The sequence below is a fragment of the Atta colombica genome, unplaced genomic scaffold (assembly GCF_001594045.1).
Source record: "Atta colombica isolate Treedump-2 unplaced genomic scaffold, Acol1.0 scaffold12, whole genome shotgun sequence".
NCBI classification, from domain to species: Eukaryota; Metazoa; Arthropoda; class Insecta; order Hymenoptera; family Formicidae; genus Atta; species Atta colombica.
Window position 1 is genome coordinate 4678041 of NW_017259206.1, and position 15738 is coordinate 4693778.

The window sequence follows — 15738 nt, forward strand, 5'->3', positions numbered from 1 at the left end:
ACCCAAAAATAATTATAAAATGTAGTTAAATTTTATAGTAATTGGATTAGTCATTTATGAAAATTATAATTTATAATCACTTTCCAGTGCCAACTATATATATATTTATCGATAAATCAATATAATTAGTATTATTAACATAGCAGTAATAATCGTAATAACATGTAATTATATAGTACAAATATATATTAAATATAAAAAAACAAATCATTTTTCTTTCAGTGCAATAGATGTATTTTTCCTAAAGAAAAAGATTCTGCGATACCTTATCCACTGTTAATGATTTGTACAGCTTATTATTTTAATTGCAAAATAAGTTACGAAACAATTTGTTTTGCAATTATTACATTTCGCATGTTTTCTCTAATAGTATCCAATATTTGATTTTTCTTCCAATTATATAAACTTTCTCGTCTTGATTCTTATCAAAGATAAAACGAAAATTTTACAATAAGTACGCTCGTCGATAATGAGTTAATTACGTTATTTGAATTAGCAATTAAAAAACAGATTTTTCCGCCAACTCCGCAGTTACCACATCTATTTTTTTTCGCGAACGAAGTTAGCTTCGCGGGCCAAGTTAATTACAAGTTACGAAATTAGAACTTTACCGCCTGTTCCTAGGTCCCAGGACGCAAATTAATCCAGTAGAATGAGAATACAAGAAAAAGAATATAAGCGGATCCTGTTAAAAATGTCGTCCTTTTAATAACGTTACATTGGAATAACGCAAAATTTGAAAATTAAAACTCCAGATACTTTCTCGTACAACAAGGGCTTTTACTTCTTTTTTTATATTCATTTCATATACGCAAAATGTACTGTTTTACTCATAGGATGAGCATAGAATGCAAAGATTGAATATTCAAAGCATTAGGATTAATTGGTAGATTTTTCCCAATTGAAACTGCCGTAATATCGTTTTTATGCGAAAAATTTCCATCTCGCTGTCAGGATTAAAGGAAGTATTACCATATATCCACACAAGAATAGAATTCTGAAATTAAAAGTAAGTTTTTCTACGTGGTGCAGTAGAAAATAATAAACTTAGCTGGATACTCTTTTGAAGTTCACTCTTCATTCACACTTATTCGTATTCAACTTGCTACATTTATGACTTCCGCTAAAAGTTTCAGTCTAAAGGATGAATAATGCATTTCGTATTCTCTGAACGGCAATACATACCTGTATTTTATTTTCCAAAACAATACTTTGCTGAAGAAACAGTGCATCGGGATAAGGATGCGCTTTGCAAAGAGATACATCAAAGAACAAAAGAGATCTTTTTTATGAAAAGACGGATATCATATTTGAAAAAGAGTTGAGAGAGAGAGAGAGAGAGAGAGAGAGAGAGAGAGCAAAAATAAAAAGGTATGCTTAATGGCCCATTAGGAAAGCCATAAAAAAGATTAAAGTTAAAAAAAAGTTAAAGTGCCATTATGCAAAATTGTATTGCTCTCTGACTTTCTGTTCTCCATCACACGTGTATCTGTGCACATCGCGCGCATCAGCGACATGCACATGCAAATGTAACGTAGCAAACTTTGCGTTTGCGTATCGTTGGTAATATGCGGCGAAAAGTACCTGAAGGTAATTTAAATTAGGAAGATATTCCGCTGACTATAACACAGCTGCCGTGTCGTTTGTTTTTCGTAAATTATGCCCCTAAATTATTCCAGAGTTCGTACTTCTCTGCGCTTCGAAAACCGTGAATATCGCGGTAGCAAATATACACACAGGGTGGCTAAATAAGATGCAATATTTAAGTAATGTATGATTCACTTCTTATCGATAACGTGGTTTCTCACGCGCAAGAGAATATTTAAGTCTTGAAATTATATATATGAAGAATGACATTTAATACAGCAATATATTTTTATTTCTAAATAATACTTAATAACGTTGTCATTTAACAATAACATATATTAATTTGAAAATTTTCCACAATGGCTATTTTCATAGAATAAATAAATGATGCTTAAATCAATCAAGAGTAAAAAAATGTAAATATTTTCGAATCAATTTTAATAACACCTCAAAATAATATTTTTATTATTGAGAAAGATTTTTTATTAAAAATGAATCAATAGATTCTGATCGTGTCAAACAGAACTCCGATCATCATGATTGGATGAACATCCTGATTATCTCAATCGGAATTCCGATTGACATAATTAAAATCTGCTTGATTTGTTCATTTTCAACCAGCAATTTTTCCCAATGTACAAAAAGAGCTATTATCATATATCAGCTAATAGTCATGTAAATTTTTGTGTTTTGTTATGTTTAAATAATTTTTACACACAGATCGAATTGTATATGACTTTAGTCACCCTATATAACTGAGCTGCAAACGAGGACGTTGTTTACGGCCGATGTGGAAGCGTAATTGAGTGCGCTTAATAAATAAACAAGCTCGTGCTCGGATACGCATCCACGGGGTGCATAGGGAGGTGAGCTGTAAAAAATGAATTCATTTTTCAGGGAATGTTGGCCTGCTCGGGAAATGTACTGTCGCAACATTCCATTCGAATCGCGAAAGTACGCGTGAAAAAGCTGCAATAATCGGCATTACGTTTAATTGATTTTTTTTCTGATCGACACAGAAAGAAATTATTATTTGCGATAGACACAGAATTAGAGACAGAACGAAGCATCATATTTTTCTAAGTATTTTATAATTTAAAAAGGAACAATAGAAGGTTTAATGAAGAACCGTGGAAGTACAACTCGGTTCGATTGCAAAAAATCAAAGGAGGAAACTTGGGACAATGGAGGAACTGAATCCGTTCGCGTCCCTCCCTCAAGAAACGAATCTTGATTAATAGCGCAAGTTTGCGTCACCATGTCCCGCGTCGGCCATGTTCGGAATGCATAATGGGTGGAATACATTAAAATTCAACCTCGCGGGCAAACCCAAGAGAAGGATCTTTCTCTCTCCCTTTGTTTCTCTCTCTCTCTCTCTCTCTCTCTCTCTCTCTCTCTCTCTCTCTCTCTTTATCTTCTTTTCTCTTCGTAACAGCGTCATTCTAAATGTGGAAAATAACATCGTTCTTCTCGCAATTAGTGCGGCGTCTTTGATCGATGACAGCAATTAGGTCGGTTCACGTCGAAATGCACACGAGAAGTGCATCGGCTGCACATACCGATCATTAGGGAAACCCAAGAAAAATCTTCATGGTAAACCGTAAACGGTACGCGAATACAAATATCAGTCACGATCTTTTGTTAATGGCCGATTCTTTAAATAAAGCCGTTTACCGTCAGATCTTTTTTCAGTCTCTGATATCTTCCCTATACTATCGTCCCTATACTATCGCATTAATTGAAAATTGAAGGATGATTCTTAAATTATTCTTCCTTCATATCCAATAGAAAAGAAGTGCAGTAGAATTCTTGCATTGAATGTAATTTTTATAATATTATATAATATATCTATTCGAATCTTTTCTTAAGCAATAATAATATAATTGAATAATGTAAATATTTTACACTAATATAGATAACAAGATATTAATGTATGAAATATAAATATTAATCGATTACAAAGGAAATATTCATTTTGTTTGAAATATTAATTTTATATATATTCATATCTTTGATATCTTTAATAATAATAAAAATTATGATTCTGATAGCTTTATATTCTCAGTATTTAGAAACCGCTTTATTCATTTAAAACACGATAAAACCCTTCCTGTGTATTCAGTCGATTTAGTTTACTGCAAGGAAGAAATTTTTTACAAATGTAAAAAACGATCTCGCGTGTAGTTAACTATTACTCTTTATTTTTATATATGTTTCGTTGAGAATGAGTATATTACGTAAAACACAAGCTTCTCGCCAGTGGAAAAGAGTCTAAAAATAATTACTGTCTAAAAATATCATAATACATACGCACTTGGAAATAGCAAATAGCGACAGAAATAAAAGTTAATATTAACTATGAATGATATATTTCTATTTATGAATTTTTGTTTTCGCTTTGATGGCGAGACAAATTCGTATGACACCGTGTATTAGCACATTTAATACCGTCTGCAATTTCTAGTTGAAACACGAGTCACGTAGCAATTTCAGTACAAATTGCCGCGTTTTAATAGTTCCCAGTTGATCCTTTAAATACTTTCGTGCTATATAGCATTAAGTAGCTTAATAATTAACTCCTGTATAGAACTTGCTTTGCAGGAAAATTCATCGTGAATTAATTGAAAAATAATATCCTTGTGTACTTGCATCATTTGCCTGCGTCGTTCGAATATTTAATATATCCATTATGAAACAATTCGCTTATTAACGTATTAAATCCATTAGGCAAATCAGTTGCGTAAGTTAATACCTAATAGAATTAATTTTTATTTTTTTCTATTAACATTTGATACTGTTGTAATAATTTTATCTGAGACAATATTTTTCACAATAGATTCATAGAATTTTAAATTAACATAATATTAATAATTTTTTATAGATGCTTATTAGTAAATTATTTTTGAATTTAATAAGTGATATTACTGGTTCTGCTCATAATCGTAGTTCAAGACCGAAAAAGATTTTGACGTGCGCGATTTGCAAAATCAGATATGTATATAGATTCACAGAAATATTTGAGCACCAAGATTCGCTTTGACCAAATATAGGATTTCTCTTATTTAGTTAGTTTTATTTATTTTGTTTTTAGGAACTGTAAGTATTCAAACTAAGAGAATAATAAAAAGATTTTAATTCGTACTTACATTTCGCTTACGTCAATTTGCATTGAGAAACCTCAGGGTGAGTAATCTAAAAACCGGATCGACAGGATGATTGTCACGGCCGCGCATTAATGATTTTCGTCTATTTTACATAAGAATATACTTTGTACGATCATCTCGACCTCGCCTTGACCTGATTTCTGCATCTCGAGGCAATCTCATGTTGACCAGTTACTGACTCGTTCGTTTACTCTAGTTACTCAAATTGACTTTTCGCACTTTGTTAAGCGAAACTACATCGTTCAAATCCAGCCCCGCGACCAGAAATATTTATTCGTGCATTAACGAGCCGATGGGAGAAGTTGCGCAAATTGCGATATCGTTTTGCACCCCTCGAATAATCAGCAATGTATATCTGCGATAATCATATAATAATGTAAATTAAATCTCTCCATGTAATATTATGTGGCAATAGAGTTTCAAAATGGGATAATCCCCGCGCATTCAATTTTCGATATCGCCGATGAAGGGAAAATGTATCATAAGTCAGTTTTCCGATCTTCATCGTTGTGACTGGATATATGGAGGATATTTTTGTGCGGTGACACCGAAATCTCGATTCACCAAAACTATATAAATCCCAATCCCTTTTGAATTTCATCTCCTTTCTCTCTATTAATTTTTTTTTGAATTTATTCCTTTTGTATGGGTCCGTTATCCTCTCGATCGAAATCATTAAGGGAACGTGAGATGGTCTTATCGAAGCGGCCTCCGTGATAATTCGCCACGAAGGCCGTAAAGCCGAGCACTCTGTGCTCTCGATAATACCCTTCGGCACACACACGTGGTGGATTTCATAGTGGCGACTTACCTTGTAACTGCCGACCGCGTGCGCACCATCGTAGATGTAGAGATGGTCATTGCAGTCTAACTGCAACTGATCAAAACGGAGCATAAACCGCTGGAGGATGCTGTGAGTCTGAAAAGTAATGGCGCAATCGAGATCCCTCTCATTTTGTGAGGTAAGAACGGCGCCGTCTATCTTCCTGTAGAGATCCCGCAGGAAGTATTTCTTGCAGATGTCGCTCATCTGGTCTGTAAGAAAACGGAAACAGATCGAAGAGAGTTAATCGATCTAATTTATTCACAACATTAGAAAAAATTCGATACATTATACATATACATAAATATCTTTACTATCAACGTTCACATTATTGATCAAATCATGTAAACGTGAACATGAGATATAATGTATTGTAAAAAGTTCAGCATAAATTTTTAATATATGCAGGACTTTTTAGGGGCCTGCACGAAAAGAATGGTTATAGTATCTAAAAATTTGGTTAGATACAGATCTGAAAATAATTCTGAAATGTCAAAATAATTAGGTTGGACATTCAAGTACGATTAGCAATATTCATGCAAAATATTGACACTCATTTTATGTCATTCTATATAATTGTATTGATGGTCTAACAGAATTATTTTTAAATTTATATTTAACTAAATTTATAGATCCTTCAGCAGAAATGATTTTTCCATGTATATAGATTGTTACTTAATAATGTCAAATTATACTCAATTTGAATTATTTTTAATCATTTCTATAGATCACTGCTCCTACTCGATATGTTGTAAATTTACCTAAAATAATAAAATTATAAATAATTTAACTCAAGAAATGACTGACAAGTATTAACTCAAATTTATTTTATTATTTACCATTTATTTGCATACATTTAGCTGTTTATTTTGCGATTCAATCACAAAAATGAATCGATTTCGACATCCATAGAAGTTAAAAACAACAAAATATTATTTATTTCAAAGATTCAGGTTACCATTATTCTCTTGATTATAATATTATCTAACAATATGATTTCCTAGATATCGTATATCATGATCGTAATTTTAGAAATAGAAATAGTCTTGCATTTATTATTATTTCTGTTTCTATTAAGTAAGTTTAAACTGGTTGAAAATAATACGGTGTAGAAAAACAACATTAAATTAATACAATTTGGTGTTTTCAAAAATTAAAAAAACAATATGAAAGTCAACGTTTTGGTGGGCTGCAATTTCGCGCTTTAGTCTTGATGGAATGAAACAAACATGCAATTGCACTTTTGCTCTATTACGTTCGCTTTAAAAACCGCGCTTACGAAGATGAAAATCATGTTTTTTTAGGTCAGTGCTCAAAAATTCCACTTTTGTATGCGGATGACACGCCATGACGCCTCGTACAAATAGCTCACAATGCTAGTGCGCGATTTCAGTTGGCAGATTTGCGGATTTGCATTTAAAACGAATGATAACGAAATGCACGACAGTTGGCAGTCAACGCAGTCGCGAAATAAGTTACAGACGCACTTTGTCCCAGGCTAGGACGATATTGCGATCGCTGTAGTTTCCCGACATTATGCCGTAACATATTTCGGGACAGGCAACAGAGGTTGCAGGTTCTGAAACTTTGCGCTCGCGTCTTCGTCTCGCAGTCTTCCGCTTTCCCCGCTGTTCCCCAACCCATTACCATCCCTTTGCAGCTGGGCTCTGTGCAACATTGAAATTACTTACTCCCAAGACCCGCGGTCCCGTGACGCATGCGTTTACTCGCACCCGGCTAAAATGCAGCTTGCAAAACGGTCATTGCGTCAACCCGCCGCATTTTCAGTTGTGTAGAGAGAATGTGAATGTGCGGCAAATAAACAACCGCGAGAAATTCAGCGTTAGAATTGCAATGCCCGTGATCAATTACAATACATAATAATAATTTACCAGCCATCCTATCGGCAAGATGTCACTACGAGAATGAAATGAAAAACGATGAATGCTATCGAGCATCGTGTTAATATGGGCGCGAGTGTGTTAGTGATGCATCATAAGTGTACGTAAGGAAGACAGGAAATTATTCCCTAAATTTTGAGAAGAAACAATTAAATTATAAAAATCATTTTTACGATAAAAAGTTTAATGCTTATTGCCAATGGGCGAATCACACTTTTCGTACATGGAAAGAACAGTTTTATTAAAAATGTAACTAATATTAATAACTGTTGATACAGATATAAAAATAATTTTGTTTCCAAAAATAATTATGTTAAGATCGCGTAAACTGGATGCTAGAATGTTAAAATTTTTTGCAGTATTACCATCAATGTTTAATAATTATTTTATTAAATAGTCCAACAAAATTATTTTCAGATTTAGGTTAGCTTTTTTTAGATACTTCAACAAAACCTTTCTTTCTGTATAAAAAAGTTCGCTAAAGATCCTCTAATTGGCTTTAATATAGATAATACTTTAATAAAATTAAAATAAAGATGATTTTGTAGTTTCATGAATAAATCAAATGTAACTAAATAAGTCCGTAAGAACCTCCGTGATTGTTAGAGCATAAATAACATATTTATAAGGTGATAAGATAAAATTTGCAAACAATTGAAATGTATTTATATCAATGAAATTAATTCTGCAAACATTTCGATGTTTCCAGAACTCTGGATTTGAGTCCTCTTTAACAAAGAAGTGAAGAGGAATCAAATCCAAAATTGTAGAGTTGATGAATACATACATTCCTATTGAATTATATTTTATAAATATATTATTTACGCACTAATAATCGCGCACTAATAAGAGGCTCTTCTAGGCGATTTACTTATATTTCATATAAATCTTTATTATCTCTCAAAATTCTGAATATTCCTACAAATGCTATTATTCGGTCATTACGAATTGTAAACGTATACAGTATAGATTCGCTTAGATTGCATTAGGCTAAAAAAAATTGAAAAATTTGTCTTAACAGTATGTATTTTCGATTAAAGTACGTGTTAAATACACATCTCTCGAGATTTCGTCAAGTTGAGTCCTCAATTTTTTACGACACATTTGCGACGGCGTAATATTGTATATTATGTATAACACGGCTTATACTATATAAATGTATTGTATAAATGTGTTTTACTGAGCTGCTACTTGGTGTAATAACAACTCCGTCAAGCAGTTAAGTTTTATTGCTATTGGTATGAAATTTTACGAGTCTTCCTCACGCCTTCGCGCCGCCACCCGTTTGTCGAACACGTACATTGCGTTGCACATCTGAGCAAGGCGAGTGAACAGGAAAAACGTGACTCGATGTTAAGTAATGTATTATGGCACGCGCAGGTGGCATTTCGAATCGACGATATAGAGGCCACCATCGATATGCCTCTTGAGCCCGTATCACACATGAATCGAGAACCGATGTGCAATATTTCTTCCATATCGACAAACATCGTTATTTTTATAACTACGCGATGAATTGAAGATTTGTCCGATAATTGCAACATGCATATTCCATCCTGCTGAATCAAGCGTTTCGAGAGGACACAAAAGCGCCATTATCTTAATATTGGAGTAAGCTGAAACTTTTTGTCGTCTAGATATATTTGAACGTTTGAAACTCAGAAGATCCACAAAAGGCTTTTTATACAATAGAGCAAAACTGACATCTTAAACAGACTAAATTCGATATCCGGGGGAGGGGGGACTTAGAGATCAGAAAAACAAGTACGAAAGATACAAATCTTCGTCGAGTTCAGGATCAGTTTTAGAGAACATAAATTTTGTAGGAACAGTGAGAATATCCGAAGAAGAACTATTTTCTCAGACAACCATGATTTAGCGAATTTAGTGAATAAGTAACTTTATATTGTAGCAAGAAGTTCCAACTCTCAATCTTCTCTTATACGAAAGATGATTCACTATAGATGAAATATCTATAAATTGCTCCTTAAAGATTTTCGACAAGATTTCAATGTCTCTGAAGATGAAAATAAAATAGATGGAATTTCCTTAAGCTTATTAGGATTAGCATTTTATGAAAAGAGAGTTAAATATAAATATTTTATTCAGACCAATTAATAAATTAAATTCTTTGAGATTTTTCTTATCTTTTTAATATATATCTTCATAAAATTTTTTATTTCAAAGTATATAATTCTTGAGATATACGTTCAATTGTGTTTGTATTGAAACATTCTATTCCCGGTGGATCCATGGAAAACGCTCATATTGAAACGCTTGACTAACGCTCGGTCAGCTCTAAAGCGATTACGTTCTTCAATAGGAAGCGTCTATTCAGATGGGCAATGATCAAGAACGTGCGTCCTGCTGCACTTAATCATTTACAGTTTCTCATCGAAGAACCGATTCACCGACTCGTGTAGCCGTTTAAATGCTCGAGAGCTTAATGCACATTCTGACCGGTAAACGGACCAAGTCGAATTATTCGACCGATTGGTAACCGATTGATTCGCACTGTCGAGATAATGGCTCGATTCGATCTCAATGCAGCCACGATTAACTTTAGTCTATTATGCTCGATGAGGTAAGAATTTGCCAAATTGTTTACATTTAGATATCAGATTACAATTTTAGAATGCGGTCTCAATTCCGCAATTTGCGATGTTTTAGATAAGAAAGTTTATACGCGCTGATTGTTAGCGTCAAAGAATTAAGGATGATTATGTTAATTAACAATTTTCTATATTGTATTTGAAAGTAGGTAATACAAAAAGTTTGGCGAGAATTTAGAATCTGAATGAAAAAAATCGTTTATTCAATAAAAAGTAGATATATTTCTTTTTAATCTAATTCATCTCCGTAATTTGCAATATTTTATATAAAAAATTTTATATGCGCTGATTAGTGTTTAACATCAAAGAATGAAAAGTGTATTATACGTTTTTTTTTTTTAACAAAATGAATATAGATATGAAAAATTATACATTTTTCTGTATTATATTTGAAAGTATTATAAAAAGTGGATTCAGAATCTGGATCAAAAATCATTTATTCAATAAAAAGTAACTATATTTTTAAAATCTAATTAAGATAAAATAAAAAATTTTTTTACAGTATAAAATTACATTATGAAATATTAATCGGTATTAAACGGTATAATATTTATTTTGATATGGAAATTTCCAATTGTAATCATTTTTTACAGAGAATATACACGTGTGATACATCCATAATTAGTCACTTCAATTGAATTGTTTCACATTTTTTAAATCTCTTGGGATCATAAAATCGCGCTTTCTTGGTGATGACAACTTCGTTCTGTTCTTATTTTTAAGGTATATGTGTTGAATATTGGATTTCAGTGTCAGAGTCTGCGAAATAATACTGTCTGCACCGTTTTATTTATTATTCATCAAGCGGTGAACGTAGAATGTGCGTTTAATTGCCAATTTTTACTACTATAGAATACTTGATTATTGCTATACACATATCGCAAGAGAAAAGTTACATTTAGAGATATAATAAATTAACCGTAATTATCCAATATTGTATTTCAATTCAAGAACAATCAGTTTTGATTACTCCAGTGAGTAATTCGATAAAGCGTGTCACGATGTCCCACGAATAATTCCGAGATCGTATCTTCTACCTTACGATTCTATTTAAAATGAAAATTTGCTTTATCATAGAAATTCCCGAAATGAATGCTCATATTAAATTTTAAATTACTCTTTTCATCAAAATAAAAATTTTAGATGTATAATTTTTAATTTTCATTAAAAATAAATAATTATTATAAGCCTTCAAAAATCCAAAAATGAACGGTGCATTAATTTTGCACTTCAGAATTCACGTGTATTTTTTAGATAACATATCGTTCTCAAAAGTGATACAACTCAAAAAACATGATTTTCTAATTATTATTATAAATAAGTAAATCATCAAAAATAAACTTAACATTATTAAAAAACAAAAATCGTCAAAATTTAAAAAGAGTTCTTTAAAAAAAAATCAACAAATTTAAAAAGAATGATTTCCTAAGGATTGTAAAATGAAAATGATAAAAAAATAACATTTAATCGTGTTAAGAATATTCTTTTTACAATATTTTGAAAAATAGTTTTCCTCTTTTCTCTCTCCATGAAACTTAATTTTTTGAGTTGTGTTACTTTTGAAGTAAGAAAGCGAATTATGTCCTGTGTATTGGATGTTATGGAATTTTGATCGAATTTTAACGATTTGTATAGACGGAACAATTTGTGCGAGGCATTCCGCGCTCAGAAAAGCGTGAGGAGATCTGTTCGACTCGGTTGAGCTTCACCGCGATCGAGATTTCTTCGCCGATTCGTTCCGGCTGGACGAGCCAGGAACGAAGGGACGAAAATAAAAAGCTCGTAACGAGGTCGCTCTACGCGGGGATAAGAGGAGACGCGGCATCGTCACCGCCCCGAACAAGAAACTCGATTGAAAAGTTTCCGCTCGTCTCGCAATGAAAGATAGTTTTCCGCGCGCCCTTCGCAGCTGCCGATGGACCGTTCGCATCCGAAGCGAGAACATTTTCGGAGCGAGTCTTTCGCTAAGATTCTCGTGAAGATAAAGGCGTGCCATTTCCGCCGGCGATCACACGACGCTGGTGTAAATAAGGTAATGGCAAAGTGACGATGTGTCGTCGGAATACCACGTGCGTGCTATATCTCGCAATCATCAAACGGATAAATCTTCCTTCCGTTAGTTTAACCTAAAGTAACTGTCCCTATTAGTATTTTTAAACTAACTTGCTCGTTACTGAATTAATTATTAAAAATTATAGCTTCAATTATAGCTTTGTGTCTGCTTGAAATTAATAATTTTTCAATTATTCCTTTTTCTTATCATCTTTTTTTAATCTGAAAAATGTTAAAGTTTTATAATGTTTTTAATAACTAAAATAAAGAAAATATTTTTGTCCCTATTAGTCCCTTTAAGGGAAGATGGATTTATTAATGTACTCTCAATTTATGTGTCTCCGCATTTTAACGTATAGATTACTAAACAGATAGTAGATGTAAGCTAATCGTTTAAGTTAATGTTGTAATAAATTATTATTTTAATTATACTTACAATTTTAATGTACATTTATAACACAACAGCTTCTTAGCTCCAATAGGACATGCTAATGAGAACAAACTTAAAATCTTGCGATTTTATTGAACCTATAAATTTCTTTAAATTGTGATATGTATGTCTCTTTTAGAAAATATTACTATAGTTTAATAGTTGAAAGTACATTATTATCTTTAATATTATATACATTAATAATTTAAATTTATAAAAATATCTTTTCTCTTATTTATTTATGCTAATTTTTAAATGGCTTATTTAAATAGAAAAACACTAAAGGACAGTTATTTTACCTGCATCATATACGCTTACTATCACGTCCGCTTCATAAATAGTTCGCTAGACTAATTCAGAATTAACTCTCGACTATAACATTTGGATCCAAAGCGAAAATTCAGGAAATTACGGTTGTATATGAAATGTCAATATTATTAAATTCATAATGTCAAATTATATAATGTCCAATTGGAATTGTTTTTAATCATTTCTATATAGGTCGTCATTACTCCTATTCACAACATATCATAATAATTATGTTGTATAATTATATCATTAATAATAATGTCGTATAAAATTAATTTAACTAAAACAATGATGTTAAATAATTTAATTCAAGAAAATGTATTAAATTTCATTTAGTTCATAATTTACTAAGTGCATACGTTAATATAAATGTTATGTAGTTTGAAACTACAGAAAGGGATTAATTTATATTTTGACATATATAAAAATTAAAAATAACGAAATGTTATTTAATCAAAGAGATTTGATTACTATTGCTGCTTTGATGTTTAACAGTACAATCTGTATGATTGCTACGCGGTTCTAAACTATAAGTAAAAAAACTTTCTCTATCAACGGTAAAGTGGAAGTTCATTTGCATTTTGTGCAATTTAAATAGGACACTTTAGAACGTAGATATAGCTTTTTCATAGCTGTACTTGAAGGTTAAAGTTGTCTCTGTAAAAAATGACTGAAATTAGAAATTTATACTTTCCGTATAGAAAAGAACGTTATATATATTTGAAATAATTCTATAAGTAGATCAATTTAATATAGTTTTATAGTTTAAATAAATAAAAAAATTTCTTATTTTATCTGTTTTTTTTTTAAACGTGTCCACTTCGTATTGAATTTTTGATTTATTTTGAGTTGTCGCTAGATTTTTTGTATTACTTTTAAAAATACAAATAGAAACATCTGTAACTTTTTTCATAATTTTTGTTAAAGAATGTATGTAATACATCTTTAACCCTTAGATGCATGTAAATAAACGGGATAAATTAAAAGATAGGAACAGGATAATAAAACAAAATTAATTATACGCTATTTATAATTACTTCTTTGACGATTTGAGGAAACTTTCGAGACAGATCGTTTATTGAAACACCCAAGAATCAGCCTGCATAATAAATATAATTACTATTTGCTCTCTCTGTTCTCTGAAAAGGAATAAGAAGTGCACACGCAGAAATTCAATTTCGACTTGAAATTGACAAAGAAGGGAAGTTCCGTTATCTATATGCACCCTTAAAACTTAATTCGTTGAGATGAGTTTAATCTCCGATGTTAAATATCTTCGCTATTAAATCCCCTTCAAATATTTGTTAAGAAAAGGTCGGCTCAAAAGATCGAAGAACCTGTCATTAAAAAGATATTGACATTGAGATTGAATTACAAGTAGACATTTAAATCAAATTAAAAAATTGGTTTGAAAATAATTAATAAATAACGCGCAAAAAAATTAACAAGTAGCAGAATGGAACAAAATTGAAACTAGCAATCAACTTTTCTCGATATTAAACGGTATCGTAATTTTTGTTCAAGTTTCAACTTCGCAGTTAAAGTTACCCCCCCGCAATCTAACTTTGTCCTGCGATAGTTTGATGTACAGTATAAACTTTAATATAGAATGTTCCCGTTCCTAATAATTTTTTCTTGTATAATCGTTCATTATTGGATTTATACATCGCTTCAACTCGTTAAATTTGTCGTGCACGCGAAATTAATCTTGCGTGACTAGTTTGCTCACGTAAACTACAAAATATTTTTTTTTTTTAACACTGCCGTGTTTCCCGATAAACGTCGATAAATGCTCATCATAGAATCGACAAAGTCATTTGGAAGCGCGTCTGTTTGCGTTGCAAATATCGATCCGCAATTTTCGATCTGTTGTCCGATGGATCGCGCCGTGTAATGTCACCACGAAATTTTGAATTTCACGTGAAGTCGCGTGCGAAATGAACCAGGACGCGGGACGAGAAGAGAGAGCGGGTTTCGCGAGCGACCGCGGGACAGGGAAGTGAAACGAGAGGGTGTGGAAAAGGAAGAGAAAGCGGGTAAAAGAGAATGAAAGGGAGAGAGATAGAGAATGAGAGAGAGAGAGAGGGGGGCAAGAAGGGAGAAGCAGAGAAAGAGAGAGAGAGAGAGAGAGAGAGAGAGAGAGAGAGAGAGAGAGAGAGAGAGAGAGAGAAAGACGAATGACGTCAAGAGAGAAGGAGACCCTTTGGTCACGATGGTGCGCGTCCCTACGACCCTCTGGCAACCACCCCTTCTCGTATGCCACTATCCAACGCGACCCTCCCTCTTGTACCCAGTGTGCGCCCTCCACCTCTTCAGCCCGGTTTCCTTTCTCTCTCGGCTCCTCTCTCTTTCTGTCTTTCTCTCTCTCCCTTCTGGCACGATGTAAGCCCGCTCTGTCGATCAATATTACTCTCTTCGAGCGCACCACGGCTCGTCTGAGCGCCAACCGAGCGCTATCATATTAAGTTCCAAGCACTTTGCTCTGAGCACTTGGAGGAGCTCCGACGCATCGCAAAAGTTTTCTCGCGCGAATACATCGAGAGCGCGCGATATTATCTGTATCTTTCCCCCGTAATGGAGGTCGCGTCGCCATTTTTACAGTCGTGCCCGGCCTTCATTTATTTTCTTTTTCGTGCAAAGCAAATGCAAATTTTTACTTATGTTCGATAAATTTCACGTCACCGGCTACTGTGTCTCTCGTCGTTAGAAATTGCCGCAATCTTTCTTTTCTTGATATGCACACTCGATGAAAATTAACGTGAGCTTTCATTTCGAACGGGAACGATCATGTCAATTAACGCGAAATCTGGGAAAAATGAATGATTGATATAGATATTGATATATATATATATATACATAT

At 32.8% G+C, this 15738-nt stretch overlaps 1 protein-coding gene across 1 annotated transcript in view; it reads right to left on the minus strand.

Moving 5' to 3' along the window:
• The window catches only part of LOC108694492, a 104208-nt gene that overhangs the window by 81887 nt on the left and 6583 nt on the right, over window positions 1-15738 (minus strand). The window contains exon 2 of the mRNA XM_018204044.1: window positions 5563-5786. Coding sequence (XP_018059533.1) covers window positions 5563-5786 — 224 coding nt within the window. The remainder of the gene's footprint in view (window positions 1-5562; window positions 5787-15738) is intronic.